The sequence below is a fragment of the Oncorhynchus tshawytscha genome, linkage group LG19, assembly GCF_018296145.1.
Source record: "Oncorhynchus tshawytscha isolate Ot180627B linkage group LG19, Otsh_v2.0, whole genome shotgun sequence".
In the NCBI taxonomy this organism is placed as follows: domain Eukaryota; kingdom Metazoa; phylum Chordata; class Actinopteri; order Salmoniformes; family Salmonidae; genus Oncorhynchus; species Oncorhynchus tshawytscha.
This window is the reverse complement of record NC_056447.1, coordinates 55641197-55667370: the sequence shown is the minus strand read 5'-3', so window position 1 is coordinate 55667370 and position 26174 is coordinate 55641197. Positions and strand designations below refer to the sequence as shown.

At 39.6% G+C, this 26174-nt stretch overlaps 2 protein-coding genes across 4 annotated transcripts; both read left to right on the top strand.

Annotated features, from left to right (window-relative positions):
- The first annotated feature begins 1287 nt into the window (after positions 1–1287).
- On the top strand, positions 1288–11935 carry LOC112218947 (transcription factor PU.1). Its single transcript, XM_024380188.2, has 5 exons — positions 1288–1499; positions 2299–2392; positions 3488–3687; positions 10869–11034; positions 11296–11935. Exons 1-5 carry the CDS (start codon positions 1491–1493, stop codon positions 11613–11615), a joined length of 789 nt encoding a protein of 262 aa, XP_024235956.1. The 5' UTR covers positions 1288–1490; the 3' UTR covers positions 11616–11935.
- Positions 11936–12807: 872 nt separating this feature from the next.
- Positions 12808–23629, top strand: LOC112218946 (protein regulator of cytokinesis 1-like). Of its 3 annotated transcripts, none has more exons than XM_042301948.1 (14): positions 12808–13083; positions 13798–13930; positions 14547–14669; positions 14982–15215; positions 17100–17270; positions 17480–17629; positions 18126–18273; positions 18573–18709; positions 18947–19042; positions 19200–19346; positions 19649–19759; positions 20002–20115; positions 20229–20325; positions 22733–23629. In XM_042301948.1, the coding sequence occupies exons 1-14, from the start codon at positions 13073–13075 to the stop codon at positions 22792–22794; spliced, it is 1734 nt and encodes a 577-aa protein (XP_042157882.1). In that variant the 5' UTR covers positions 12808–13072; the 3' UTR covers positions 22795–23629. The 3 variants fall into 3 exon arrangements, with proteins under 3 accessions (XP_042157882.1, XP_042157881.1, XP_042157880.1); XM_042301947.1 differs by lacking the exon at positions 22733–23629 and adding an exon at positions 20436–22297; XM_042301946.1 differs by having other exon boundaries at positions 12809–13083; positions 20229–20411; positions 22733–23627.
- Positions 23630–26174: the final 2545 nt, after the last annotated feature.

Here is a 26174-nt window from a genome sequence, read left to right as displayed (position 1 = left end):
GTAGGTCTGTTATAACTATATACAGTAGGTCTGTTATAACTATATACAGTAGGTCTGTTATAACTATATACAGTAGGTCTGTTATAACTATATACAGTAGGTCTGTTATAACTATATACAGTAGGTCTGTTATAACTATATACAGTAGGTCTGTTATAACTATATACAGTAGGTCTGTTATAACTATATACAGTAGGTCTGTCATAACTATATACAGTAGGTCTGTTATAACTATATACAGTAGGTCTGTTATAACTATATACAGTAGGTCTGTCATAACTATATACAGTAGGTCTGTTATAACTATATACAGTAGGTCTGTTATAACTATATACAGTAGGTCTGTTATAACTGTACAGTAGGTCTGTCATAACTATATACAGTAGGTCTGTTATAACTATATACAGTAGGTCTGTTATAACTATATACAGTAGGTCTGTTATAACTATATACAGTAGGTCTGTTATAACTATATACAGTAGGTCTGTTATAACTATATACAGTAGGTCTGTTATAACTATATACAGTAGGTCTGTCATAACTATATACAGTAGGTCTGTCATAACTATATACAGTAGGTCTGTTATAACTATATACAGTAGGTCTGTCATAACTATATACAGTAGGTCTGTTATAACTATATACAGTAGGTCTGTTATAACTATATACAGTAGGTCTGTTATAACTCTCCCACAAGTAAAAACATGCACAAAAAACTATTCCTTTCACCCTGGACTGCATATCAATAATATTTTATAGAACGCTTTAAATAGTTTTTAGGATTAGCAATGAAAGAGACCATGGAACATTTGGTGACAAATACGAGCGTAATATCAGTCAATACAAATAAATACAGTGAAATAAAACAGAGTGACACATCTTGGTGAAATAAAACACAGTGACATATCTTGGGGAAATAAAACACAGTGACATATCTTGGTGAAATAAAACACAGTGACATATCTTGGGGAAATAAAACACAGTGACATATCTTGGGGAAATAAAACACAGTGACATATCTTGGGGAAATAAAACACAGTGACATATCTTGGGAAAATAAAACACAGTGACATATCTTGGGAATTGCTTATTCATCTTTCACAGGCTTGAAAGACAATTATTTTAGTGCTTTTAAAACAAATATAATAGTTAAAATCCTGAAAGATAGGTTGACCCATTGTTAAAACCAGAGGCAGAAAACAGTGAGACCAAACTCACAAATGTGAATATGATTGGTTCACATCCTCTGACAAATCAACAACTTTCAGGAACTCAGCAACTGAGTGACAATCAGACCGAAGATGAAAAAAAGTGAAAGTATATTATGGTCTTGGTTTAATACTCTCTGCGTAGTTTTGGTCTGATAGTGGTCAACTGTAATATTCGACTAAACGACTTCCATCAGAAATTCAATCAAAATTAATGGGAATTAAGTCAAAAGGATATTTCTCAATTTTTTTAGGATTATAACTGTGTTTTTGAAAGTCATCATGTCCTTTGTGAGTATTGTATGATCTCTTGTTTTTTACTAATGTGGCTGGGAGATTAGTACATATGAAAATTAAATGTGCTACATTGTATATAAATCGGTGGGAAAAGTACCCAATTTTCATACTTGAGTAAAAGTAAAGATACCTTAACAGAAAATGACTAAAGTAAAAGTCACCCAGTAAAATACTACTTGAGAAAAAGTCTAAAATCATTTGATTTTAAATATACTGAAGTATCAAAAGTAACAAGTATAAATAATTTCAAATTCCTTTACATCAGGCAAACCAGACAGTAAGATGTTATTGTTTTTTAATGTACGGATAGTCACACTCCAACACTCAGACATAATTTACAAAATGAAGCATTTGTGTTTTAGTGAGTCCAGATCAGAGTACTGCTGGGTGTCAGGGGAAAATGTATGGAGTTAAAAGTACATTATTTTCTTTTGGAATGTAGTGGAGTAAAAGTCAAAGTTGTCAAAACTATAAATAGTAACGTACAGATACCCGATTAAAAAGTACTTAAGTAGTACTTTAAAGTATTTTTACTTCAGTACTTTACACCACTGATCAAATGTGAGTACATTTTCCAGATTTACAAAATGTTCATTATGAATTTGTAAAATATATGATGAACTCTGTATTTATATCTAATGAGATGTGTATTACAGTATATCTCACTAGTAAGATATGTACTTGGCCTAGTATATGCGGATACCTATTCTTTGAAACACATTAGGCAAACTTTTTCTATCTAACTTCATTTTTTTGGCGTGTATAAAATGTTCTGCTCTTTCTTTTACAAAAGGCATGTGAAGAAATAATCCCATATGATCCTGAGATTTATCGATCACCAGCGGAGTTATACTCATATCTAACCAATGTCGGAGAACTTCACGATGGTGAGTGGCAAATGCACTCGATGAGTAATAGTGGTAACGTTTCACATGTTAAAGATTGAAAAGCTGTCCAACGGGGTTGGGGTCAATTATATTACAATTCAGTCAATTCAAGAAGTATACAATAAAAATAAATTAAGGTTACATGCAAGCGGTCATGAGTGAATTCAAACGTGAGTTGGTTTCGGGGTGTGGTTTGATGTGGGTGTCTCGTTTGTGTGGTCGCAGGTGGGAAGATTTAGCCAAATTATTTTTTGCCAATTCTATTTCAATTCAGTCAATTCAAGAAGTATACAATAAAAATAAATTAAGGTTACATGCAAGCGGTCATGACTGAATTCAAACGTGACTTGGTTTCGTTGTGTGGTTTGATGTGGGTGTCTCGTTTGTGTGGTCGCAGGTGGGAAGATTTAGCCAAATTATTTTTTGCCAATTAGCTTCAGCCCGGCTGGTGTGCGACCATGGCAAAATTGGTTTCACTTTGGGAAACCTATCTCTGGGGATCGTTAGGGACCATCAATAAATTACAGAATATAAATGGGACAATGTTGCACATCTTTTAGTTGTCTCATTAAATGCTTTCAATATTTGTAAATTAATTTCTAAAATGTACAGTTGTTTTGAGGTTTTTAAGTCATTGAAATTTGGAGCTATTGATCTTTTAAAATATTGTTTGTGTACATTGTGCAATTTATTGATGGTCCCTAGCCCAACAGGGATCTCAAATGTTAAACCACATTGACCATGGGCATGATTACTTGGGTGCTGCCAGCTATGGCCTTATGGGTAGTATAGAAATACACCCTTCATTTCATGATATATTATTTACCTAACATCTCGGAAAATCTCCGTTTTGGACGAGACTGATGTTATAGGGGAAATGATCCTATTTACACTTCGTAGTCATTTTGACACTGTAATGAATGTTTCTGCCACATAGACATTTTCAAAATGAGAAGTTCTTTTTATGAGCAGTCTCTCTATAAAGCCTGCAGGTATAATTCTTTATAACTCATTATTAGCATGTAGCATGTATGAGCCTTTATAATGTTTATAATGTTTATAACAAGGCTTATTGATGTCTCTCTTATGGTTCAGAGCATGGCTGGGAGTACCACTCTGACAGAGGCATGCATCAGAGTGACATGTTGGAAATCTCCTCACAAGGGAATCACCTGACAGAGCTCCAGAGTGTCCATTCCCAACAGCTCCTCCACCCTTATCGCTACCCCGATACCGACACCCTCCACCTGCCACTAGCAGACCCAGGATTGGGACCCCTAACCCTAACCTCACAGGTTAGTTCAACTCTAGTTGACCCAGGACTGGGACCCTTAACCCCACAGGCTAGTCCAACTCTAGTAGACCCAGGACTGGGACCCCTAACCCCACAGGCTAGTCCAACTCTAGTAGACCCAGGACTGGGACCCCTAACCCCCCTAGTAGACACAGGTTAGCCCAACTCTAGTAGACCCAGGACTGGGACCCCTAACCCCACAGGTTAGTCCAACTCTAGTAGACCCAGGACTGGGACCCCTAACCCCACAGGTTAGCTCAACTCTAGTAGACCCAGGACTGGGACCCCTAACCCCACAGGTTAGTCCAACTCTAGTAGACCCAGGACTGGGACCCTTAACCCCACAGGTTAGTCCAACTCTAGTAGACCAAGGACTGGGACCCTTACCCATCTCCCCACCCTTACCCATCTCCCCACAGGTTAGTCCAACTCTAGTAGACCCAGGACTGGGACCCTTACCCATCTCCCCACAGGTTAGTCCAACTCTAGTAGACCCAGGACTGGGACCCCTAACCCCACAGGCTAGTCCAACTCTAGTAGACCCAGGACTGGGACCCTTAACCCCACAGGTTAGTCCAACTCTAGTAGACCTAGGACTGGGACCCCTAACCCCACAGGTTAGTCCAACTCTGTCTCTGATCATCTTGACAAGTAAAATGTATAATGAAATCAGTATTTCTGATGAGAACAGTGTGATAGCTGTGAAAAATATCAAATAAATAATAGAAACGTCTAATGGGCATAAAGCAAATGTTTAACAGCGATCCTAACACATAGCACACACAGTGCAACGATTTACAGGGCATTTATACTATAGTGGTACACAATACCAATATCAACAATATACAATATCTAGAGATAATACTCTTTTGTCTTTGAGAGGGAGGACACCGAGGTGACTGGATGTTATGTAATAGCCTACACTGTTGTCTACAGAAAGCAGCTACAGGATTGCTCAACAATGTGCTTTTCCTGAGTGAGGAACCATTTTAGCCACAACCAATAGCCTTGTGAGTAGAGCTCAGGAGAATAGAGTACACTCACCACCAACCGCTGGGCTGTGGATAGCCTAGGCTACACCTCATTTACTCAACCTTGCTATTGACACATAATCTGAGGCACAGCAGCGTGTGGGGGGGGGGGATTCTCACAGCAGGAAAATAATAGTTGCGACCAGCAATGAACGGGGTTCACAGGATGACAGAAAGGACACGAGATCAGTTGGATTGACAAAGCAAAGCACTCTATCATGTAGGAACGATCTTCCTTTATGTTCAATCAGTGAAAGCATTACCATGTTTATCTCTCGATACCTCAAGGAAGACATAAGTTACGTTTGGTCTAGTGCTTTCAGTTGGTTATCTTTGAATGCAGCAGGTAATCATTCCTATAGTTTTTACTTAAAGGAAAAATCCACTCAAAAACAAATCAAGTTTTCAAGTTATTAGACTTCTCAAGAAGCAACGTGTCACCCATTTTTGCATCATCGTGATGATGTGACTCTTAAAAGTCCAATATCTTGAAAACTTGACTGCTGACATGCATAACATTTTGGGACTCTATCAACAGTGGACTACTGGGGGGGGAATACCAAAATATCATTTTTGATTGAAGTTTTCCTTTAAATGATTGAGTTTATAAACCAATTCGGGGGTCAATTTGACTAATGGTTTATGTTAAGATTTGTGAAATATTTTCAACATTTGTGTACTGGGGTTGCAGGGTAGCCTAGTGGTTAGAGCGTTGGACTAGTAACCGGAAGTTTGCAAGTTCAAACCCCCGAGCTGACAAGGTACAAATCTGTCGTTCTGCCCCTGAACAGGCAGTTAACCCACTGAACAGGCAGTTAACCCACTCCTAGGCAGTCATTGAAAATAAGAATTTGTTCTTAACTGACTTGCCTAGTTAAATAAAGGTAAAAAATAAAAATAAATCTTTGAATTCTGGGACTTATGTAAATTATTTAAATATCAGTTGGTACACTCCAAATTAGCATTCCAAAATATTTCAATAGACTCTTTTAACAAGGCACACCTCTTGATTGAAATGCATCCCAGGTAACTACCTCATTAAGCTGGTTGAGAGAATGCCAAGAGTGTGCAAAGCTGTCAACAAGGCAAAGGGTGACTACTTTGAAAAAACACTTTTTGGGGGGTCACTACATGATTCCATATGTGTTATTTCACTGTTTTGATGTCTTCACTATTATTCTACAATGTAGAAAACAGTAAAAATAAAGAAAACCCTTTGAATGAGTAGATGTGTACAAACTTTTGACTGGTACTGTATACAAAAGGTTTACATACCAAATTTCATGGGCTCATGTTCATCGGTTCAGTTATTTTAGCCCTGGTGTGACATGGTGTAGCGTGGCCGACTTTGCATACAGCAACTAATCATTTTCAAATTCATTAGAGGCTAATTCATTGAGTCTATTTAGTATTTTATTAGGATCCCCCAAAGCAGTTCGACACATACAACAACACAGAGTTACACATGGAGTAAAACATACAGTCGAAAAATAAGTCTATATACGATGTGAGCAAATGAAAGGCCATGGTGGCGAAGTAAATACAATATAGCAAGTAAAACACTGGAATGGTAGATACTGTACCAAGGGCCTACACACTGTACCAAGGGCCTACATACTGTACCAAGGGCCTACATACTGTACCAAGGGCCTACATACTGTACCAAGGGCCCTACATATTGTTCCAAGGGCCCTACATACTGTTCCAAGGGCCCTACATATTGTTCCAAGAGCCCTACATACTAAGCCAAGGGCCCTACATACTGAACCAAGGGCCCTACATACTGAGCCAAGAGGCCTACATACTGAGCCAAGGGCCCTACATACTGAGCCAAGAGGCCTACATACTGAGCCAAGGGCCCTACATACTGAGCCAAGGGCCCTACATACTGAGCCAAGAGGCCTACATACTGAGGCAAGAGGCCTACATACTGAGCCAAGAGGCCTACATACTGAGCCAAGAGGCCTTACATACTGAACCAAGAGGCCTACATACTGAACCAAGAGCCTTACATACTGAACCAAGAGCTTACATACTGAACCAAGAGGCCTACATACTGAACCAAGAGGCCTTACATACTGAACCAAGAGGCCTTAGATACTGAACCAAGAGCCTTACATACTGAACCAAGAGCCTACATACTGAACCAAGAGGACTTACATACTGAACCAAGAGCCTACATACTGAACCAAGAGCCTACATACTGAACCAAGAGCCTACATGGTGTTATTTGGACTTATGGTTCATGAGAATACATTTTTCAAAGGTTTTCAAAAATGTCCAAGATGGAAGAAAATATATCCTGACAGACCCTATGGGTCCTTGAGGAAAATGTGTCCAGTATGCGGAAAGACGCCTAAAATACAAAGTTTAATGTCTCTAGGTAAAACGTTGTGGCACATATGAGAGATTAAGTGAGATTACTTATAACAATGACACCTATAAACCAATCATTCTTTTTGACCAAGTTACTCATGGGCTCTAGTTTCTGTGTGCCAAATTAGAAAATAAGTTAGCAATCTATACATGAGTTATTTGACCATGTCAAGGGGAAAAAAGAGATCTAAGATTAACAATAGATTTAACAGCTTTGCTGTGAACCCTTCACTACTGTATGGATCATAATTAATGGACATTGTTTTTGTAGGGGTTGAAACTTGCTGCAAAAAACTGGGTGATCAAATTAAGATCCTACATCTGTAAATGTAAAAATCAACAACTAAATCAAAGATGTATCAAAGAATGCATTGAGAGAGATAGGACAATGACTTTGTATTTCTAACCGTTGGAAAGTATTCAGACCCCTTGACTTTTTCCACATGTTGTTACGTTACAGCCTTATTCGAAAAATGGATTAAATTTTTAAAAAGTCCTCAGCAATCTACACACAATACCCCATAATGACATCACAATACCCCATAATGACATCACAATACCCCATAATGACATCACAATACCCCATAATGACATCACAATACCCCATAATGACATCACAATACCCCATAATGCCAAAGCAAAAACAGGTTATTTGAAATTGTTGCAAATGTTTTAAATATAAAAAACAGAAATACCTTATTTACATAAGTATTCAGACCTTTTGCTATGGGACTCGAAATTAAGTTCCGGTGCATCCTGTTTCCATTGATCATAGCCTGTTTCCATTGATCATCCTTGAGATGTTACTGCAACTTGATTGGAGGTCCACCTGTGGTAAATTCAATTGATTGGACATGATTTGGAAAGGCACACACCTGTCTATATAAGGTCCCACAGTTGACAGTGCATGTCAGAGCAAAAACCAAGACAAGAGCTCCGAGACAGGGTTGTGTTGAGGCACAGATCTGGGGAAGGGTAACAAAAAATGTCTGCCGCATTAAAGGTCTCCAAGGACACAGTGGCCTCCATCATTATTTAATGGAAAAAGTTTGGAACCACCAAGACTCTTCCGACAGCTGGCCAAACTGAGCAATCAGGGACAAGGGCCTTGGGAGGTGACACGTCAGGGAGTTGACACGTCTGGAGGAAACCTGGTACCATCCCTACGGTGAAGCATGGTGGTGGGAACATCATGCTATGGGGATGTTTTTCAGTGGCAGGGACTGGGAGACTAGTCAAAGTACAGAGAGATCCTTGATGAAAACCTGCTCCAGAGCACTCAGGACCTCAGACTGGGGTGAAGGTTCACCTTCCAACAGGACAACGACCCTAAACACACAGCCAAGACAATGCAGGAGTGGCTTCGGGACAAGTCTCTCAATGTCCTTGAGTGGCCCAGCCAGAGCCCGGACTAGAACCTGATCGAACATCTCTGGAGAGACCCTGAAAATAGCTGTGCAGCAACGCTCCCCATCCAACCTGACAGAGCTTGAGAGGATCTGCAGAGAAGAATGAGAGAAACAAAGTACTGCGTAAAGGGTCTGAATACTTATGTAAATGTGCTATATTTCAGTTTTTAATTTTTTATAAATTAGCAAACATTTCTAAGCTGTCATTACTGTCATTATGGGGTATTGTGTATAGATTGACGAGGGGGGGACGATTTAATCAATTTCAGAATAAGACTGTAACGTAACAAAATGTGGAAAAAGCCAAAGTGTCTAAATACTTAACATTTTGACATTGTCAATTGTTTTTAGATTCTATTTAGTTGACCTTACAGTACTTTCTCTTTCAGGGAAATCCGACCATTTTGACATTTCCAAACTAATACAATCCTTTGGTCTCCAAGCAACGTTTATTTACACTGTAGATGTACAGTTGATGTCGGAAGTTTACATACACTTAGGTTGGAGTCATTAAAGCTCGTTTTTCAACCACTCCACAAATTTCTTGTTAACAAACTATAGTTTTGGCAAGTCGGTTAGGACAAGTGGGTTAGGACATCTACTTTGTGCATGACACAAAGTTTACAGACAGATTATTTAACTTATAATTCACTGTATCACAATTCCAGGAGGGTCAGAAGTTTACATACACTAAGTTGACTGTGCCTTTAAACAGCTTGGAAAATTCCAGAAAATGATGCTATGGCTTTAGAAGCTTCTGATAGGCTAATTGACATCATCTGAGTCAATTGGAGGTGTACCTGTGGATGTATTTCAAGGCCTATCTTCAAACTCAGTGCCTCTTTGCTTGACATCATAGGAAAATTATAAAAAATCAGCCAAGACCTCAGAAAAAAAATTGTAGACCTCCACAAGTCTGGTTCATCCTTGGAAGCAATATCCAAATGCCTGAAGGTATCACATTCATATGTACAAACAATAGATTCCAAGTATAAACACCATGGGATCACACAGCCGTCATACCGCTCAGGAAGGAGACGTGTCTCCTAGAGATGAACGTACTTTGGTGAGAAAAGTGCAAATCAATCCCAGAACAGAAAAGGACTTTGTGAAGATGCTGGAGGAAACAGGTCCAAAAGTATCTATATCCACAGTAAAACGAGTCCTATATCAACATAACCTGAAAGGTCGCTCAGCAAGGAAGAAGCCACTGCTCCAAAACCACCATAAAAAAGCCAGACTATGGTTTGCAACTGCACATGGGGACAAATATCCCACTTTTTGGAGAAATGTTCTCTCGTCTGATGAAACAAAAATAGAACTGTTTGGCTATAATGACCATCGTTATGCTTGGAGGAAAAAGGGGGAGGCTTGCAGGCCGAACAATACCATCCCAACCATGAAGCACGGGGGGTGGCAGTATCATGTTGTGGGTTGCTTTGCTGCAGGAGGGACTGGTGCACTTCACAAAATAGATGGCATCATGAGGGAAAATGATATGGATATATTGAAGCAACATCTCAAGACATTAGTTAGGAAGTTAAAGCTTGGTCGCAAATGGGTCTTCTAAATGGATAATGACCCCAAGCATCTGATCCACTGGGAATGTAATGATATAAATAAAAGCTTAAATAAATCATTCTCTCTACTATTATTCTGACATTTTCACATTCTTAAAATAAAGTGGTGATCCTAACTGACCTAAAACAGGGAATTTCTACTGCGATTAAATGGTCAGGAATTGTGAAAAACGGAGTTTAAATGTATTTGGCTGAGGTTTATGTAATTCTCCGACTTCAACTGTATGTGCAATAGAGGAGGTTGCTGAGGGGAGATGAACAGATACACGATGACATAATAATAGCTGGGGCGAATGGAATCAAACACATGGAAACCAATGGAAACCAATGGAAACCAATGGAAACACATGGAAACACATGGAAACCAATGGAAACCAATGGAAACCAATGGAAACACATGGAAACCATGTGGAAACCATGTGTTTGATGTGTTTGATACCATTCCTCTCATTCTGCTCTAGCCATTACCACGAGCACCTCCTCCCCAAATGAAGGTGCCACCAACCTCCTATGATGATGTGCATGTGATCACAAAGTCAGAGAGACAACTGATCAAGCATAATTCTCTTATGGCCAGACAGGGCTCCTTTAGTGAAACAAGTTATTTGATCTCAATGGGACTACCTGGATGAAGAGGCTATGTGTAGGTTTCGCATACTTTCTGCCAGAAGTTGTGCAATAAATGGGTCCCTGAAATGTGTGTACTATGTCATATAAATGCTAAACAAAACATACAGTACAACAATACATCATGACAACAAATTACATTTATTTTCCTCTCTACAGATGCCGTACTACAACCACACAGTGTATTACCAGCAACAGGCCCCTGTGTCCCCTAGTTACTACTGCTCAGAGGAGGAGGAACCTGTGGGCCACAGTCCCCCACTGGAGGTATCTGAGGGTGAAGAAGAGGACTATGGAGACCATGTCCCTTTTGGGGGAGACTCCAGTAAGTGCTGACTGACTTAATTAATTAAGTGACTTACTTACTGATTGACTTAATCCTTTTCATTCGTTTGTGAAACATAAGTCTTCCATGTGAGACTGAGTACAGTAGCATTACAGGGGAGAAATCTGTTGGGTGGCTATTACATACAGGGATCACACACTTGCTAATAGCCTTTAACATGATCCAACAATAGCCATAGAAATGAATTAATTCTGCCATTATGAAATTTGTGTAAAATATCTTTCATATCTCTCTATCCAGGTAACAAGAGGAAGATCCGGCTGTACCAGTTCCTCCTGGACATGCTGAAGAACGGAGACATGAAGGACAGTATGTGGTGGGTAGACAGAGAGAAAGGAATCTTCCAGTTCTCCTCTAAAAACAAGGAGACTCTGGCCAATCGCTGGGGCACGCAGAAAGGGAACAGGAAGAGGATGACCTATCAGAAGATGGCCAGGGCCCTGCGGAACTACGGCAAGACTGGAGAAATCAGAAAGGTTAAGAAGAAACTGACCTACCAGTTCAGTCCGGAGGTACTGAGGAAAGTCTTAACTACAGAGAGGAGGCACTACCCTCACTAGGAGTACCAGAGATTGTTAATGTAATGCCACTGTATACCTGCTTTGGGAGTAGGCCTAACCTCACTGCTATGTCTTGAAAATAGGACAATAATGACTGTCTACTGTAATTGTGTTTCATTACATTTAAAATGATACCCCAGAAACAATCAGGTAACATTAAACATGTTGATGTTTAGATTTTTGTTATTGGTGTTTGCATATTCCATGTTTATTTATTTACTTAACAAGTCGTCGTGTGTTACATGTTACATAATCTTACTCTTGACTCTATCTTTGTGTCTGTGATGGAAAAAAATAAATAAAGTATATTTTTTACATATGCTCTTAGTTCCCAGAAAATTTGTCAGTGGGAATGGAAGAAAGATCAAAACCTCAAACAATTGCAACATCAGTCTATCATGACTGAGTAAAGAAGAGGCACCTAGTTACGGCAATCAGTCTGTTTCTCTGTTATTTTATTATCTGACTCATCATCTATCTGATCACGTCAGTTGTTGATGAAAAGGAAAGTCATCACAGGTCCGTTTTGAGGTGTAGTTCTGAAACACGTCTCAATACCTTTTTAGTTTCCGTAAATTACAGTAGTTAGTGCGTCAACAGTAACGTTGTAATTAAGTTGATAAATTCCTGTATAAAATGGGCATTATGCCATCTGCTGGTAGATCAGTGTGTTTACATTGTCTATGGGATCACGGCCGGTTGTGAGACAACCTTACTCAAACTGCATCTTCTTTAGGAGTGCTATTTATATCCCTTTGACTACTGAACATTCGTCCATACTGTGTGTGTCCCATCATTGCAGGTAATTTATGACAAATGTATATGTTTTATAAACTCCAGGAAAACGTATTAGCCTGGTTTAGTTAGTTTAGGAAAATATGTAGGTACATTCTAGGTGTATTAAATTTCTTCGCCACAAGAGTGTGACATTAAGTAATTTTTCAGGCTAATTCGCTGGCTGGTGCTCATAAGTTTATAAAACATATACTTTATACATTTGTCATAAATTATCCGCAATGATGGATCACACACAGTATGGATGAATATGATAAATATATATATTTTTAAACCTTGAATGAGTAGGTGTGTCAACTTTTGACTGGTATTGTATATATATATGATTTAATCATGGTAAATATTAATCTATTCTGATCCACTTTAATCACCCGTACAAAAGGTGACCTCTTGATTCATTAAGGACTTCCGCCCATAGAAACCTGTTTTTGTGACGTTTTCTCTGTGTCGGCCAATGGGGAAGAGGAGCAGAGTTTCGGTGAAGAATTTGAACCGAGTCGCGGAAGCAGCGGACAGACAGAGGACGCTTCGATATAGCTTGAAACTACCCTCTTTATGTAGTTTCAGTGTGGTTTAATTAAAGAAACCTATTTTAGCCAACACATTTTTTTTTATTTTTTTTTTATTTAACCTGTGTTGTCTTTTTTCGGTGGACCGTGACCATGAGGAGGAGGTTGGTCCAAAAATATTTTCTGTGTTTGGGATGATGTCTTCGTATGTTGTTGCTATGTTACGTCGGTAGCTAGCTACAGTTAGCTGGATCGCTAATTACAGTAAAGTAGCTCACTCGTCAACTTAACCAACGAGGGTAAATATCTTTAGTTAGTTAGCAAAGACTAACCAAGGTCACATATTGGCTTAAGATGCTGCTGTAAAGTTAGCTGTCGTAACCTATCGGTAATAGCTAAGTTTACTTGTCATGCTAGTTAGTCGTTTGGTTGTTGTTTTTTTCCACCATTTGTTTGGTTTGATATCAAAATAATACAGTTCCATCACCAACGTTACTGTATATTATCACAAGTAGCTATGTAAATAGGAACTGGCTAGACATGTATTTTAAATGCAGTCGCTAGTTTAGTTAACTAACGTTAGTTGTGCTGTTTTGGCAAACCAATACCTAGTTAAATCAACCGGTTTAACGTTATGTAGATAACAGTTTGGCCACCTTCCTACATAGTTAGCTACTTGCCATTTTGAAACCTTCGACAAAAACCTACTCGGCTCATTTGTTCTTTTGCACACAAAATGAGCCGTAATAATCTATGGACAGCAGCGTGAACCTAATCTGTACTCTTTCCCGTAGTTACAGGCTGCGGCATTTATATTTATTAACAACATATTTAAGTGACATGCTGTCACCTGCTTTTAATTTTCTCTCCCTGTACAGTGAAATCCATGCTGCGGAGTCGGTAGAATGTCTGACTCGAGCCCTCAACCGGTTGAAGGACATCTGGGAGGAAATAGGAATTCCAGAGGATCAGAGACTACAAAGGACTGATGTGGTTAGGAAACATATCAAAGTGAGTTCTGCTTCTTTTGCAAAGCATATTTGTTTATCCCCCAGTGGACACTGGAGGGTGGGTATAATTTGTGGAATGTTCCAACAGGAATCTGTTCCTGTTCATAAATAACAAAGGATGCCAACAAACAACGCATACAAAGTAGCATGATTAATTCACGGAATAGGCATCAACTCACCACGTGTCTTATTCTTAATGTTTGTCTATAGGCTACCAAAGTGAGGACAGACATTTTTCTGAATAAAAGTGGCGAGGTATAAAAAAAATAAACACAACTAAATGTCCCCCTACCTACCTGGTTTTCTATCATGTCGCTAGGCAACTTTTATTTACAACGTTTTTGGAAACCGATTCCTGTTGGAACGTACCACAAATTATACCCACCCGGGTGCTTGACTAGAGAAACGGGGCTTTCGTAATCTCATTTCAGACCAAGGTGCATGAGCAGACTGAAGATGGACGTAATTATTCAGCGACTCTTTCTAGGTTAAACGGAGGTTGCTTAAAAACATTTTTTTTTTTTTAATCCATTGTCCTACCAAGAGTTGCTGAATATGTTTTTTTTTTTTTTACCGGTGGGTCTGTCTTGTAACCTGTGTTTTTCTTTTCTACCCAGGGCTTGCTGGACATGATGATTGCTGAGGAGGACAGTCTAAGGAAGAGATTGATGAGCAGCATAGAATCCTGTCGTAAAGAGCTGGATGTTCTGTGTACTGAGCTTCAACTATCCCCATTTGAGGTATATTTATTTATTTCACCTTTTATTTAACCAGGTAGGCCAGTTGAATACGTTGTCATTTATAACTGCGATCTGCCCCAGATGAAGCAAAGCAGTGCGACAAAATAGACACTGAAAAAAAAAAAAAATTAACCTTTAGAAATTAAATTGGGGAGGACAATAAGATACTCACCATTACCTTAATGTTGCATGTATTTTTTTTTCAGGGCTGACTTCAAAAATATGTAAACCTTAATGTTACTTTCCTGGTTAAATAAAGGAATTACAAATATTGCTAACGTTCCTCTCAACCCGTCTTGATGTGTTTTATAGGAGGACGAGGGGAGGACCATGCTACAGCTGGAGAAGGACATCAGGTCACGCCTGGAGGTGATGATGAAACAGAAGAGTCAGAGGGTTAAGGAGCTGAAGAGACTGTCCAAGCAGGACCGGGAGCTGTGTGACATCATGTGTTCAGTCCCCTTCTGTATCGACATGGACACGGTCCCGTCCCTGGAGCAACTGGACAGCTATCGCTCTTACCTCAACGATCTCACTAAAGAGAAGGCATGTAATGCTTCATTGTTCATTTTCCTAGAATGTAGCCAGTATTTTTACCACCAGGAGTTTTTTTCCTTGGTCAGTTTGTGGCTCTGAAATCGGAAAATTCAGGGCCATAAAATTGTACTCACAGACTCTGAAATTAAATACGGATCACAAGTTGCTTAATAGAAAATCAGAAATTCTCAGTGAATGGGGCTGCAACTTAACCCTATCAGTCCTGAGACCACAGAAAAAAAATTGTCTGCTCATTTATCTTCATGTCCAGCCTTTATATTGAGTCTCACAATGAGGTGTTTTACCATTTACTTTAAGGGACAACCAGGACTACAAGTAGAACACAAAACTATTGGACATAAACTGTTGCATTCATGAGTTTAATTGGCAAATGTCTACAAAACAATTAAAGGTCAACCAAAGCAAAAACCAGATAAAAAATAATTTATATGAATCCTGTAAATACAGAAATGGTTTGCTCAGTGGGAAATGAATATCCCAACTAGTCAGTGACAACTGTTTGTAGTTAACGGCCACTGTGAGCTAATTACAGTATTATAGACACTTTGTCCTGGGATTTATTATGATCTATGTAGAAGAACCCCTTACAGTATTATAGACACTTTGTCCTGGGATTTATTATGATCTATGTAGAAGAACCCCTTACAGTATTATAGACACTATGTCCTGGGATTTATTATGATCTATGTAGAAGAACCCCTTACAGTATTATAGACACTATGACCTGGGATTTATTATGATCTATGTAGAAGAACCCCTTACAGTATTATAGACACTTTGTCCTGGGATTTCCTATGATCTATGTAGAAGAACCCCTTACAGTATTATAGACACTATGACCTGGGATTTATTATGATCTATGTAGAAGAACCCCTTACAGTATTATAGACACTTTGTCCTGGGATTTACTATGATCTATGTAGAAGAACCCCTTACAGTATTATAGACACTATGACCTGGGATTTATTATGATCTATGTAGAAGAACCCCTTACAGTATTATAGACACTATGACCTGGGATCTACTATGATCTATGTAGAAGAACCCCTTACAGTATTATAGACACTATGACCTGGGATTTACTATGGTCTTCTATGTAGAAGAACCCCTTACAGTATTATAGACACTGACCTGGGATTTACTATGATCTATGTAGAAGAACCCCTTACAGTATTATAGACACTATGACCTGGGATTTATTATGATCTATGTAGAAGAACCCCTTACAGTATTATAGACACTATGACCTGGGATTTACTATGATCTATGTAGAAGAACCCCTTACAGTATAGACAGTCATAGCGAAAAGCGTGTTTGGTGTTTTGTGAGTCTCAGCTTGTCATTCTCTATCCACCCATTTGAATAGTTTGTAGCTCAAACCGTTTGGACTCTACATACTGTTTTGTATAAATTTACCCGGGGCCCCTTTGGGATCTGCCCTTGTCTCACAAACACCGCTCTAGCTCAGCCCTCCCCCCCCCCCGTTCATCACACGTCTGTTGATTATCTACGGCTGCGGAAGTAGTTGAATCCCAATGGTGCAACCCAGAAGTCTTTAACTCAGACACACTTTAAAAAAAAATGGGGTTAAAGTTCAAAACGCGCCGGTTTTACGTTGGGACTCGTTGGGTTTAAAGCACAAGACTCTTAAGTTACTTTTGAGGTGCAATTGTAGCTCTTAAGTTTGAATATAGGCATGTGGTGATCAAATGCTGGGGTGTAGTTACCCCTTAGTTTAACGGCAAGTAAGCCTTCTATCCACGTAGGGTTGAACAAGGTTAAGTAAGACTGGAGAGGGTTTGTCTGAATGAACGTAAATGACATCAAGATAGACTAAGTTGAGGATTATGCTCTCTCTCTTGTATGTTCCAGGATCGTCGCCACGGTGAGTTTGTGGGTATCAAGCGTCTGATCATTGTGTGTATGGAGGAGCTGGACCAGCTGCCAGACACCAGCTTTGAGAGGGACGTGGTGTGTGAGGACGAGGAGGCCTTCTGTCTGTCCATCGACAACATCACAGCTCTCCGACTGCTGCTGGGACAGGTCAGGAACCGAGTCTGTTCCATTACGTTGTGAATAGAGTCCGTCGTGATTCTTTATTCTACGTCGGAGAGGAATGTTTGTTCTACGTAACGTCTTTCTATCTAAACGTTATACATTTGATACTCCTTAGTGTCCTAATGATGTAGCTACAGTATGTGTACATTGATATGAATGGTATTTCCTTGACGGTCTTGTTGTGTAATTCTCAGCTGGAGGATCGTAAGACTGAGAATGAGTTGGTGTGTAACTCCTACCGTAGTAAGATCCAGGAGCTGTGGGAGAGACTGCAGGTCCTCCAGGAGGAACGAGAGGGCATGTCTGATCACATGGTCCAGTCCAGGAAGAGAAACATGGACGCTGTGAGCATTTTTTTTTTTTTTTAATATTTTTTTTTTTATAAATGTATTTTGTATTTCTCACAGCTATGGCATTCTTCTCGTAATTATGTACCTATCCTGTCAAGCTGATCAGATATGGACATACTTGCAGTGAAATTTAGAGGCCTAAAAGTCTTTGGTCTTTGGTATAGTGGAAAATGCAAGGGGCTCAGTTATATTCAGGAAAATGTTGAATTACATTAATTTACCTTGTTACCATACATGTTTGACAGTGGCAGGGGGATGCTTTCAGAAAGCCTATAACCAATCATAACCTCATAGTGATAAGATACTATTCAGGCTAAGGTTTGAATGGAGTGTCAGAACCGTAATTGATCGTTTTTTTAAAAACATTTTTATTTTTTTATTTTAAATGTTTTTTTATTTTTTTTATTTTAAATTTGTACTTTTTTAATTTATTTTGTTTTTTTTCTATATTATTTTTTACTGACTGACGTTTGCGAGTTCCTTCCTGCAGTTAGAAGCAGAGTGCCGGCGCCTGGATGAGCTGAAAATGAAGAACATGAAGAATGTTATAGAAGCCATCAGGGCCGAGGTGGCTCTGTTCTGGGAGAGATGTTTCTACAGCCTGGAGCAGAGACGGGCCTTCACACCCTACTATGACGGTCAGTTGTCGTTTGGCGTCTTCTATGGCCGTGTCTATTTATTAGTGGATCATTTTTAAAGTACTGTCTTTATAGTTCAACCTTTTTGGCCGTAATGTACTGGGTTGTGTCGTTCATTAGGGTACACGGTAGCAACACATTTTGCGACGGACTGCTAAAATTCACGTTTCTAATTGGACGGTAGTACAGATCGTTCCACCTTGTTTCAGACTGTTTTCTTCCATTTGGTGACTAATGAACGTGTGAACACAACCCTGGTTGTCCTAGTGAGATTTGGTACAATAAATGTCTCCCCTCAGTTAACTTCACCGTGGAGCTGCTGAACCTACACGAGGCAGAGCTGCTGAGTCTGAAGAAGCACTACGAGGACCACAGGGAGCTGTTTGAAGGAGTAACCAGGTGGCAAGACAGCTGGACTCTGTTCCTACAACTGGAGGCGAGCATTTTACTGATGAATATGAGACGTGTTCTTGTTTACAGATATTAAGCAACAACAACAATTTGTAGTGCAAACAAAATAATACATATGGTCAAAGTTTCATAGTAAATCACACTGCATGATTACATTGATGTTTTCCTGTATCTTTTGTGCCATTTGAGCCAACTGTTTGGTCCTGCCCTTCGTGTGTGTTCAAGTGACGGTATTATAAACACAAGGTTCAACTCTCTGCAGAAAAAGGTGACGGATCCTTCTAGATTCAACAACCGAGGAGGGAACCTACTCAAAGAGGAGAAGCAGAGGGCCGACCTGCAGAAAAGCCTGCCAAAGGTGAGGATAAGTCTGAATGTGTCATTGGTTAGTTCCTCTACCCAACAGTCTGTCTGACTACTGGCTTGTTTTTGGTTCTATATTTCTTGCAGTTTTTTTATTTTATTTTTAATTTGCAGGCATATTAACTTGAAGCATGTTCTCTCGTGTGTTCCAGTTGGAGAAGAGCCTGAAGACCCAGATAGACCTATGGGAAGAGGAGCAGTACAGAGAGTTCCTGGTTAACGGACAGAGGTTCCTCCAGTATGTACAGGAGCAGTGGGAACTACTGCGGCTGGAGAAGGAGAGAGGGAAGAATGAGAGGGTACGGTTTTTAAAGGCCTTGTTTCAATGCTCTTAATCTGTGCTTCCTTCCTTCCTTGAGCTAATCATTGATCAGATGCGATTAAATAAACGTTGACTTAGATTGCAATCACTGTCTTGACACCGCTTTCCTCAATCATGTCGTAATCGGATCAGTGGGGGGGGTCAAGTATTCAAACAGAGACCTCTTAACTACTTCCCCAGTAATGAGTGAATCTGGTTCGGATGAGAATATTGACTGTGATCTGTGAAATGAACAGAATCTGGTTCGGATGAGAATATTGACTGTGATCTGTGAAACAGCTACTGAAGAAGAACCAGCAGATTGAACATGACCTGCTGTATGGTACTGCTCAACGAACCCCCTCCAAAAGACGCCTTGCAGGGACCCCTACTCCTGGCAAAGCAAGAAAGGTCAAATCACCTGTTTTTGTTTTCATTTTAATTTATTAGTCACTGTTGTGGTTGTTTTTTTGGGATCAAATTCAAGCTGTTTTTAAATTTTAGAAATATTACCATTGTCAGTTTTTAGTTTTCATAATTCAGCATTTATAAAAAATTAATTAGAAAGGGGAGGACTGAAGTACTTTACTGTTCTCTACAATAAAGCCGTTGTCATTGTGACTTAATGTGTTTGTTTATTTTCGTTCTCTTAGCTCAATGCCACTAGCAGTATCTACGGCTCTACTCCTAACAGCACCTTACGTTCTGCCTTCGGAGGAACCTTGTGTCAGTCTCCAGTCCTCAGACTACCCATGTCTGCCAGCAAGGTTAGTAGTGCACTTAAGCGTCTGTGTTCAAGCACAGAGAATTACGTTTTTTAAATTATCGTTTTTATGGCTTTAAGAAATGAACTCTCTCTTCTCTATCACCACTCTGATAGCTTCCTCTGAGGACCCCGAGTTGTGTTGGAAGAACGCCCCGTATGGTGGAGAGGAACAAAGAGAACATCTCCCACCTGAACGGCACGGGTCTGAGCGGTGCGTTAAGAAACCCGGCCCAAAGCCCCGCCTCACATCGTAACATCAGCGTTAACTCTGTCGCCAGCACCTATTCTGAATTTTCGGTAATTTCCAACCCCATTTCCTAGATTATCATCTACCCAACCAACCAATCATCGACCCAGCAACACATAAGCCAATCAAAGATGAGTGGCGATGTCTTTCTGTGTGTCCAGTGAGAGAATAGCACCGGGTTTTCTATTCAACAGAGTGGTAATATGTTTAAGTGAAAGCTTAGCATGCTATCGTGGACACCTGGACTAGACTGTTCCTTTTCTCTGTGACCATATTTTAAATTTATTTATTTAACTGGGCAAGTCCGTTTTAAGAACAAATTCTTATTTACAATGGTGGCCTCTGGGACTCCCAATCACGGCCGGTTGTGATACAGCCTGGAATCAAACCAGGGTCTGTAGTGACGCCTCTATCACTGAGATGCAGTGCCTTAGACTACTGCGGCACTCAGGAGACCCCCATCTAACTCTACATTCTATTTTAGAGGGATTTTTGTCAACATTGAATCCACCTCTATTGTCAGTTCTGAATGAAGGAATGTTTTATTTAAACCCCATAACAGTGAGGCTCAACATGCTAAGTCGCTAACCAAGAGTGCAACTGAGAGCCTGGTCTGGTTCGGTTGGCCTAACCATCTTGTGAGGAGCCATTTTTACAATTTATTGAAGACCAAACAAACACTTTGTTGAACTGGACTGTGTGTTGCTGGGGGGTGGGGTGGTCAGTTTTAATATTGCCTCACATTTATTTATTAAATTCACCTCACCAAATGTGATCAGTTGATAGACCAATAAGAGTGTTCCAAACCTCTCAGCCAATAACAGCTAGTTTTCGGATTCCCCTCCCCACTCAGACAACTCCCAGACAGTCCTGGCAAAATTCTTGCTTGTGAAATTGCTCTTTGCAAAGAAGCTATTTTTTGTTTTCTTTTTGTCCATTTTTAATTGAAAAACAATCGCAGTAAGGGACTTAATTATTAACTAGAAATGATTTGATATTGAGATGAAACGGCTGCAATAGACATGTTTCAACCATTGTCACCCATCCATGTTTGTTCAATGTCTTTTTTAACATTAATCTGCTGGCTTTTGTTCTACACTCTTTATGGGAAGTTTCATTTTATCACGTTGGTGTAATTTTCACGACTCAAAAAGCACATTAAAACGGCTCATGTTTCACTCTACGCACATTTTTCAAACAAACAATCGCTTTGTTCACTGCACCAAATCACTTTCAGGTTGGCTACATATTCAATCTTTGAGTATCTGCTTTTCAAAATGCAATATTCACGTTTACATTTTGTTCTTATTGTTGTCATAATCAAACTGCTCAACTGATTATGACGTGCCTATTTTTAAGTTTAACATGATATAGTTTGATAACGGCTTGAACACTAACACTCAATATTTCTACCTTTTTTATGTATCAATTTGACAAATTTGTTGGAGGTAAAAATCATATGATGTATGGATGCGGCTGTAAATTCTACATCCTCAACCAGCCAGTGTGCTTCATTAGGACACAGTGGGCAGTCAACACTATGCTACCATTTTAGAATTGGTGTACACTGTACTGGTGAAACACCTGGGTTGTACATAATATATTCCAACTCACCTGAATGTCACTGAAAGCGGATGCATTTCAAGCAGAGGTTGTGTGATTACCGTATCGGTTGACAAAGTCATGTTGGGAAGGTGATCTTGTTCAGTGTTGCATGGGGCAGAAATGGCGTAACGCCAGGCTGTTTATTATTTTTACAGTAGCTGACTGCTTTACAATACCTCTTCTGATCATTTGTCCTACATACAGTATGTACTATATAACGACAATGAAACTAAGACTGAAATATTCCTTAACCTGCTCACAACCTGCCATTTGGATACATATTTATAAAAAAAAAAAAAGTAATTGTCAAGTTTTAGTCAAATACTGTATGGGGGGGGTAAAAAAAATATACCATCTATTCTTCATGTCAAAATGACATTTCTGAAATGTGTATCTTGTATTTGGTTTGCTATTGGATTAAATGGTAGTTTTAAAATGACATGGTGAGACTATCATTATCTGATGTTGGGAACTAAACTAAATGTTCTCATGCTGTTTCACAGAACTTAGATTTGTTGTTGTATGAATGACTGTGGTGAAAGGTGAGTGAAATGCAGATGATTGTGCAAAGACTCTGAACCTAAGATGGGGGGGGCATTACAAGTGGTATCAGTTTAGAATTTATACACAAGAGTTTTGAAAATGTGCCAATTGCATCTGAAAAAATGTGTAAGTCTCCAAGACAGACTTGACTTTTTTGAATTCTCGTATTTTGATCTTCTGTACATGCGGTTCCAGTTTTTAATCTCTCTATTCTCCTCCACAGCGATTTCTCTCAAAAGCTTCCAAATCTGTCAAGACAGGACATCTAAACTCTACTGTCACTAATCTCTGAGCTGAGGGATCAGACAGAACCTGTCCCTGATTCATCCAGCTGAGACACCTTTCTGGCTTGAGTTTCACGGTTTCTGTACCCTGTCCATTTTTTGTACATGTCTAGATGAAGGAAATGTTTTTAACACCTGAATATAATGTATCAGAACAGAACCCAGCGTCTCTCGGTGCAACGGTGTTCTAGCTCTGAGGTTTTCCAGAACTACTGCATCGATCCTGAATCACTCTGGCCCGCGAGGTCTTTGTTGGGTTTTTTTTTCTTCTGTTGTCTGTGTCTAGATGATGTGTCAACACCTACAAATCTGACAGATTATTTAAAAAGTTCTGTAATGTTTTTCTTAGATTTTTTAAAAAAATTTTTAAAGCTTTGATCTGAGATGAATGAAATGTCGGGAGGATTTGATAGACCTACGTAAAACATGAAACTTAACCTATGTTCATACCACTCCAATACTTTTATTCGTTTTATTATCCATGTTGTTGCTAGAGTAAATTGTTGTACTTCATATAATTATGTGACGGGGGGGGGGTTGCAAATGATGACCATTCTGTCAAATAAACATTGGCTTTATACTATATTTAAACATGGGGATCTTCAGTCATCTTTATTCACAGTTGTGTTCACACTAGGGATTTTGTGATTTAATTTTTTAATTTTTTTTATAGGTAAACCTGTAATTCTGCTCCTAGATTATGATTGTATGAAGTACACATTGATACATCCAGCCCAAAGCGGGAGGTTTAGAAAATACTTTAGTCACCAACGTTCCCGCAGCATGTCTTGGCTGCTACCGTATGATTGTGGAAAAAGTCAAGAAGGCGCAATCTGGTGAAAAATAAATTTACTCACAAATTAATCCAGCACAAATCAAGCTTTTCTCTTTTAAATACATCGTAAACCTATATTCTAATGTGTTAAAACCACGGCTGTGTTCATAAATGGACTGAAACATGGGACTGCCTGCACTTTAAAAAACTGTTCCGCTACGGTGTGCCCTACTGAACATAGCCCATTAAAACTGTTCTGCTACGGTGTGCCCTACTGAACATGACCCATTAAAAATGTTACTATGTTGCTACACATGTATCTCTATAACTACAGTACTAAGCAGAAAAACAAACCCTACTAGTTCATATTTAGCTGTGGCGTGTCATGAGTTCCCTCGGGGCCCTCTCCCTGTGGCGTGTCATGAGTTCCCTCAGGGCCCTCTCCCTGTGGCGTGTCATGGGTTCCGTCATGAGCTCCTTATTTCACTTATAATTCACTGTATCACAATTCCAGTGGGTCAGAAGTTTACATACACTAAGTTGACTGTGCCTTTAAACAGCTTGGAAAATTCCAGAAAATGATGTCATGGTTTTAGAAGCTTCTGATAGGCTAATCGACATCATTTGAGTCAATTGGAGGTGTACCTGTGGATGTATTTCAAGGCCTACCTTCAAATCAAAAAAGGCATCAGCCAAGACCTCCACTATTCTGGTTCTTGGGAGTAATTTCCAAATGCCTGAAGGTACCACGTTCATCTGTACAAACAATAGTAAGCAAGTATAAACACCATGGGACCACGCAGCTGTCATACCGCTCAGGAAGGAGACAAGTTCTGTGTCCTAGAGATGAACGTACTTTGGTGCGAAAAGTGCAAATCAGTCCCAGAACAACAGCAAATGACATTGTAAAGATGCTGGAGGAAACAGGTACAAAAGTATCTATATCCACAGTAAAACGAGACCAGGAAGAAGCCACTGCTCCAAAACCGCCATACAAAAGCCAGACTATGTTTTGCAACTGCACATGGGGACAAAGATTGTAGTTTTTGGAGAAATGTCCTCTGGTCTGATGAAACAAAAATAGAACTGTTTGGCCATAATGACCATCGTTATGTTTGTAGGAAAAAGGGAGAGGCTTACAAGCCGAAGAACACCATCCCAACCGTGAAGCATGGGAGTGGCAGCATCATGTTGTGGGGGTGCTTTGCTGCAGGAGGGACTGGTGCACTTCACAAAATAGATGGCGTCATGAGGGAAAATGATATGGATATATTGAAGCAACATCTCAAGACATTAGTCAGGAAGTTCAAGCTTGGTCGCAAATCGGTCTTCCAAATGGACAATGACCCCCAAGCATACTTCCAAAGTTGTGGCAAAATGGCTTAAGGACAACAAGGTCAAGGTATTGGAGTGGCCATCACAAAGCCCTGACCTCAATCCTGTAGAAAATTTGTGGGCAGAACTGAAAAAGTGTGTGCGAGCAAGGAGGCCTACAAACCTGACTCAGTTACATCAGCTGTCAGGAGGAATGGGCCAAAATTCACCCAACTTATTGTGGGAAGCTTGTGGAAGACCAACCGAAACTTTTGACCCAAGTTAAACAATTTAAAGGCAATGCTACCAAATACTAATTGAGTGTATGTAAACTTCTGACCCACTGGGAATGTGATGAAGGAAATAAAAGCTGAAATAAATCATTCTCTCTACTATTATTCTGACGTTTCACATTCTTAAAATAAAGTGGTGATCCTATTTGACCTAAGACGGAATTTTTTACTAGGATTAAATGTCCAGAATTGTGAAAAACTGAGTTTAAATATATTTGGCTAAGGTGTATGTAAACACCCGACTTCAACTGTATATACAGATGATACAGTCGTATATTCATGTGCTCCTTCTCTGGTTCAGGCTGTTGAAGAGCTCCAGACTGCTTTTCAGTCACTGCAGGCCTCCCTTTATGGTCTCACACTGGTCTTGGATGTAGAAACAACTAAATGCATGACCTTTAATAACAGAGCTAGAACTCTGCCAGAGAAGGTTAGCATTGTCACATCTGGTGGCTTATCCATTGAAAAGTGTCATCCTACCAATACCTAAGTATTTGGTTGGGTGACAAGTTGTCCTTTAAAGTTCATGTGGGTAATCTTGTGACAAAGATTAAATTGAAATTGTTTTTTATTTTTGTTATAAGGCTTCCCGCTTATGGTTAGAAAGAAGCTTGTTCAGGCCACTTTTCTCTCTGTTATTGATTATGTTGACTTGTTGTATATACATGCAGCCTCCTCTGTCTGACAGAGACTGGACTCTGTTTATCATGCATCCTTGTGCTTTATAACAGATGCCAAGTCACTCACCCACCATTACACCTTGTACCAAATGGAAGGTTGGACCTCACTTTATATGTGCAGAAAGATACATTTGTAAGTGTTCATCTACAAAGGCCTTTTGGGTAAACTCCCTCTTTACCTCTGTAGTCTGGTCTCCTTCACCACCAGCAGGTAAACTCCCTCTGTAGTCTGGTCTCCTTCACCACCAGCAGGTAAACTCCCTCTTTACCTCTGTAGTCTGGTCTCCTTCACCACCAGCAGGTAAACTCCTCTTTACCT

Bases quoted from the DNA above. Each gene is read 5' to 3' on its own strand.
- LOC112218947 (XM_024380188.2), top strand. The intron at 2,393-3,487 runs GTGAGTGGCAAA...CTTATGGTTCAG, and splicing joins TGTCGGAGAACTTCACGATG to AGCATGGCTGGGAGTACCAC. The intron at 11,035-11,295 runs GTAAGTGCTGAC...CTCTCTATCCAG, and splicing joins CCCTTTTGGGGGAGACTCCA to GTAACAAGAGGAAGATCCGG.
- LOC112218946 (XM_042301946.1), top strand. The intron at 18,710-18,946 runs GCGAGCATTTTA...AACTCTCTGCAG, and splicing joins CTCTGTTCCTACAACTGGAG to AAAAAGGTGACGGATCCTTC. The intron at 19,760-20,001 runs GTCAAATCACCT...TCGTTCTCTTAG, and splicing joins CTCCTGGCAAAGCAAGAAAG to CTCAATGCCACTAGCAGTAT.